Source organism: Strongylocentrotus purpuratus, unplaced genomic scaffold, assembly GCF_000002235.5.
Source record: "Strongylocentrotus purpuratus isolate Spur 01 unplaced genomic scaffold, Spur_5.0 spur5_scaffold_19, whole genome shotgun sequence".
Taxonomy (NCBI): Eukaryota; Metazoa; Echinodermata; class Echinoidea; order Camarodonta; family Strongylocentrotidae; genus Strongylocentrotus; species Strongylocentrotus purpuratus.
In genome coordinates this window covers 14,756,978-14,762,977 of record NW_022145604.1, presented here as the reverse complement: position 1 = coordinate 14,762,977, position 6,000 = coordinate 14,756,978, and the positions used below count along the sequence as shown (strand labels likewise).

The 6,000-nt window shown below is 33.2% G+C and overlaps 1 protein-coding gene across 1 annotated transcript in view; it reads right to left on the bottom strand.

The window, feature by feature from the left end:
• Positions 1-812: 812 nt before the first annotated feature.
• LOC115926055 (reversion-inducing cysteine-rich protein with Kazal motifs-like) overlaps positions 813-6,000 on the bottom strand; it is a 69,042-nt gene continuing 63,854 nt past the window's right edge. The window contains exons 20-22 of the mRNA XM_030990383.1: positions 5,734-5,852; positions 4,849-4,938; positions 813-4,336 (exon numbers count right to left, since the gene is read on the bottom strand). Of these exons, the coding sequence (XP_030846243.1) occupies positions 4,109-4,336; positions 4,849-4,938; positions 5,734-5,852 (437 nt within the window). The 3' untranslated portion in view covers positions 813-4,108. The remainder of the gene's footprint in view (positions 4,337-4,848; positions 4,939-5,733; positions 5,853-6,000) is intronic.

Here is a 6,000-nt window from a genome sequence, read left to right as displayed (position 1 = left end):
CACTGTTGACAATGTCTTTGTTTCACTTAGCTCATTGTTTACAATGCTCTCTTTAATGGTCACTTGCCCATTATTGGTAAGATATTGCAGTAGCCTACATGTGCAATTAACAACTAAATTTGTCATACCCTTATCAAGTTTTGTACCTTTTTAAGTATGTGGGAATTGATTTGTCCCGAATAGTGTTTCTTGAGAATGTGATATATCAAGGCTTGCAGCTAAAGGTATTCAACAAAGGCCCCTAATATTCAATCAGTCCACCTTTCATTCTGGATTTACGTACAAACAACCCCCCTCCCCCCCCCCAAAAAAAAAAAAACAACAACAACAACAACAACAACAAACCATTTTTTTTTTTTTACAAGGGATGTGAATAATTTAGTTAGTAAACTGTACATGTATCCATGTACAAACTACATGTACTGTACTTTTTTAAATTCGTTAACTCTTTATCTTGTTCATAAAGATTTTCAATTGTTTGCACACAGTCATACCCATCCCCCCCCCCTCCCACTCTCTGAAAAATCAAAACTTTAATATAAATCCATATTGTCATTGATTCATTTCTTTTTACTCTCTCTCTCTCCCAATCTCCTCTCTGTCTCTATCCCTCCCTCTTGCCAATCTCCTCTGTCTCTATCCCTCCCTCTTGCCAATCTCCTCTGTCTCTATCCCTCCCTCTTGCCAATCTCCTCTGTCTCTATCCCTCCCTCTTGCCAATCTCCTCTGTCTCGATCCCTACCTCTTGCAACAACATACCAAACATCTTCATATCTCCAAGACTGCAAATAAAATACCTCTACTTCTTCTGATTCTTTTCATAACTCCGAAGAGTGACATTTTGTATAATTTAATCATGATTTTTCTCTCATTCTTTGTTCTCTTTTTTCTTTTTTAATGAGAATTATTGCAACACAATGGAAGCATTGGTCAATGCATTTTTCAATGTCCAAGATAGGATGACAAAATTTACAATATAGTACAAAGCCTCTCCTGCACAGTGTACAAAAATATGGTACATCAAATTCACTAATCATTCTCTAATAATGAATTTGTTTTTCCTATTTATGTACAAGTAAAATAAATTCAAAGCAAACAGAAAAATAAATAGAGATAAATTACTGAAAGTGTAAATATATAAAACTGAAGAGCATCAAAAATTATCATCATGTGTAAAGATAGGCGAAAATGTATGACATATTATTTCACAAAAACAGTGCATATCTTTTCTTTTCAATTTTATCTTTACAACTCAGAAAATTCAGCAAAGAAACTCTTACACAGCTCATAACTTGGAAATATAGAGATACATATTTTAAAAAATGAATATTTTTGTCAAGTCTTAAATTTGTTGGTTATCCATTTAACTTGTATCTCCATTTTGAATGTTAAAAAGATTACATGCGCAACTACATGTATAAAAGTGAAAGCAAACTGGCATCAATTCAGCAAAAAAACAACTTCAACATGATGCATGCATAACAGTCGAAGTATTTATACCCTTTTCTTGTAAAGTTATATTTCTATGAAGTAATTTCTTGCAGAATTGTTAAGTCTGATTCTCCACTCACACCAACAAACCAACCACAACAAACATTACCTGGCATGGTAAAGAATAATAATAATTATAGTGTGTTTCTTCTATCACACTTGTGTCTGTCAGACTTGACACTCCTGGCACTCCACAATCATTACACTGGCTTTCAGCACTCTAGCATTTCGCGGAGTTCATTCATGCTAGGCACCTATTTACCTCACCTGGGTGGAGAGTGGCAAATGTAGATTAATATCTTGCCAAAGGACATTAGTGCCGAGGCAGGACTCGAACCGCGAACCATGTGATCCACAGTCCAATGACATACCCATAGACCGCGACACCTCCGTCAGTTAGTTTGGAGTCGGTATGGTGGAGTGACTAAGGAATTGAAATAATTTGCACCTTTCTCCCCACCCCCCCCCCCAAAAAAAAAATGATATGAAACTTCAAATTAGATTGTACATGAAATGAATGGTCTTAACAAATAATTGTGTCAACCTCAGCAGTTTATGAGTTACACCTTTTAGCTATGGCAAGAAAATATTTTTACTTTTAAAAAGATTTCCACCTGAAATTGTAAGCTTTCAGCCTGCTACATTTGTTTAAAAAAAGTTCAGCCTTTATTTGTCAATACTTGGGATTATGTTAGAAGCTCTAATTTGCATATAATCATGCAAAGCTAAAAACATAAATACCATACACACTCACGCACACACACACCCAAACACACCCCTCCCCCTTTTAAAGAAACAAAGCATCACTAACCAAATTTTCTTAAGAAAAAAAAAAAATCTTTAACAGATTTTCCCCTCTCCAATACCTTTGAAAATCAAATTTTTCCAGGAATATCAATACCGGTATTCTAATATCCTGAGAACCGATGATGGAACAAATTTAAGCAACCCAATCGACTGGTCATGTCTTTTGCTTTAAACATTCAAATATTTGTTCCCTAATATTTTGGAATAGATTTATGCATGATCTGAACTCAGGGAGACAAATGAAATTATTATTGGTAATTTTCAAATAAGAGTACACAAATTCTACAAATTAATATTATTATAATCATTCCAAGTCTTTACGTCAATTCTTTGGTAGGCAGCTATGATTCAAAGCCTCTCGCACCATAACTTTGAAAAACATTCAGAAAAAAGTCAGATTTCAAATAAGTAAAAGCAATATAAAAATAGCAACAGAGTAAATATATAAAAACATCTGTAATGAAAACTGAAACAAAGAAGAACAAAATGAAAGGCAAATTCAAAATTTGAAAGATTCTGAGAAGCAATACTCACTTTCTTCCATAAATAGATGGAAGATAAACAAATTAAAGTAATAATTAATATGAATTAAAGCAACTTTTATTTCTAGCATCATAAATGAATATAACTCCTATGATTGCAATGATACAAGATTTCAGTATAACACTCCTACTGCGTCTATCTATTTTCAAAACAAGAATAAATTACAAATGCAAACTTTGACAACATAACAAATATAAGAAGGAAGATAAAACAATTAAATAGTTAACAATAAACATGATGAGTTGTAGACTGCTCTACTAGAATGAACTCACTATTTCAAACACAATACATAACATCATATTATTAAAATAGCAGAATTATCATTTTTAAACCACTGAGAATGAAAAACACATCAATAGGAAAAGAATTATATTTCACGCCGGAAATGATGCTACAAACAAAGTATGGCCCTCAAAGGCTCAAACATTTGATTTTACTTAAAGTATTATAAATCAAGTGAAAAAAAAGTTGTTTGTGTTTTTTTTTAACTTTCATTTGAAAAATGACCCAATTTGAGATTCAGGCCTAAACAAGCTATCCATTTACTCATACTTGCACCATATCTTTTCACAAAGCAAAGTGAAAAGCAAAATAAAAGGGGAAAAAAAAGAATATGAAGGATATATGTCCTCTAGTGATACTGTTGTCTGATTTACAATAATTATTATGAACTGTAATATTTTGTATGAAAAAGATAGTATGAATTATCCTAACAAAACAAGACAATGGATCTACAGTAAACGCCTTTAAGAACTGTAAGTTAAGAAGAAAAAGACGTATAGCTTTTAAAAATAACAGAAAACTGATTACTTCAAACAACCCCCCTCCCCCTTTTCCTTAACACGCTATTTGCAAGGGATCAAACCCGGAACTGCACTCTGTACTTGTCACAAAGTCAACTTTGGCAGTTGAGAGTTTGTGCCATTACTTGACTACACCAGATACAGAGTTAAAATTAAAAAGTTAAAATAAAATTGAGCAGCTCAGAAAAAAGAAAAAACATTTTAAAGACACTCTGACAGGACAGACAACAAACATTCAGTACATTTCTTCAGCCGACAGTACAAATACATTGATTCAAGCATTAGGAAAAATGCTGAGATAGACATAAAAAGATAAATACAATATTCTTAATTTACAGTATTCATATAAACTCATATGTACACTTCTGAAGATTTGCATATATAAAATATGAAGTTAAAATCTCTTTTAAATAGCATGTTTCTTTGGAAAGATAAAAGTTCTATGTTTAGTATTCTTCTTACTGCTACCTTAGGACTCTGTATAAGAGCTCGTGGATTGTTCTTAAGACTATAATTAAGCTACAAAATGTTGAAAGTTGATGTACTGAGCGCGCCGAGTTGGGCTCTAGTACTTGGGGGTTTCTTGAAGCTGCTGCTAATAATGGACTAAGGTGGAGGTATGCTGATATAACGGGACTTCTGTTGTTTATGAGGGCTTCTATCTTTTCTGCTTCTGTATTGCAAGCTTTTATCTGCAATAAAGGATAAAATATGAAAGAATGAAGTGAATTTCACTATTCTCACACTCACTATAACTTGAATGTATCAGATTCTACATCTAAGATTTATGTAATACATGTATTATGATATTCATACAGGTTTTATAATTCATGCAAAAAAAAATTGATATGAAAATTATGTTTTAGTGTTGATTCAGGAACACAAGCTTCAGAAAATTAAATTACAAAAAGATCAATTTATATATTGGCCCTGCTTTGCTGCAGTCATGTATATTATTATATAAATTATATCATTTCATTTACATAACATGTGTTGGAATATACATTCAAAGAAAAAAACTATATCTTGCCAATTTGAAGAATAACAGTTTATTAATTTGTCTGCCATATGGTAAATCATACTCATGCTAATTTCTCATTTCTGAATTTCATTAATCTTCCTAATACTTAACTGTGAGAAGTTACAAAACTACTCAAACAGAAACAAAGACAGTACCTAGAAAAACCGAAAGTTCTTGACATACCTGAATAATTGTAGGATTCATCACAATAGGTTTGATCAAGACTATAATATCGCCCTCTATACTCAGATATCCGAAGAGGTCACACTCGGCCTAGAAAAGGTGAAGAAGTATGAGAGAGAGAAAACAAGCATGAGGGATTATCATTTCAGATTTGGTGTAAAGGTCTACGTCTATGGCTATGGACCAGGACTTGCTTGGAATTAAGGAAGTTAAAAGATCCTGGTCTTGATTTTATGCAGGAGAGTCAAACACTCAATACATAATTTTGAGTAATAATAATAATAATAATAGTAATAATAATAATAATAATGGTGGTTTCTGATATAGCACAATGTCCGTTACGTTGTCACGCTCCTGGCGCTGCCTCGATTATTAACCTGGTTCTTGGGCTTTGTATTTAAAAAAAGGAGTAATCTCTTCCTTTAATTGTTTTTTTTTTCCCCTGTTTTTTTCTCATTTTTATCTGGATTGTAGGAAAGGAAATGGTTTGTCCACCATTGAAGACATAGATCTTTTGGGCAAAATATCCCAAAAAACAAAAATTGAAAAGCGTTATGGGAGTAGAAAAATATAAAGATTCAGACGATAAGGTTCATTTATGATATGGAATCATCCTTCAAATAAGGGTAGTTTACCGGAGGGCCTCCTTGCATAAATAGTTTTAATTTTCCTTGTTTTGAAGTTAATTTAGAATGTTTAAATGGGCAAAAATCTACTTGTTTTCTACTACATTGAAGGGAATTTTGAAAACTTGGAACTCATGTTAAACCTTCCACACAAAGTGAACAGCTTAGACTTTTTATTTGCATCTTGGTCACCCAAGGGTCAACTTAGGTCACTCAAGGGTCAACTTAGGTCACTCGAGGGTCAGCTAAGGTCACTTACCACTGCCACCTCTCTGCGTAACCCGTCTAGTATCGAGTCCAACGACAAACCTCGACTCCCTGAAGCTGTGACGACCCTGTCTACCTCACCCTCGCTGAATAAGATACGAACTTGACCGGCTGAAAAGAAAAGAGGAGCAGAAAATTATAATCTAACTTACTTACTTTGATCATGAATACAGTTGATAGTAAACCCCATATGACTTAGAGTAATTAGCTATGACTAAGTGAAAACAAAAATGTTTGGATTGTGTTGTTTGTGTGTCAA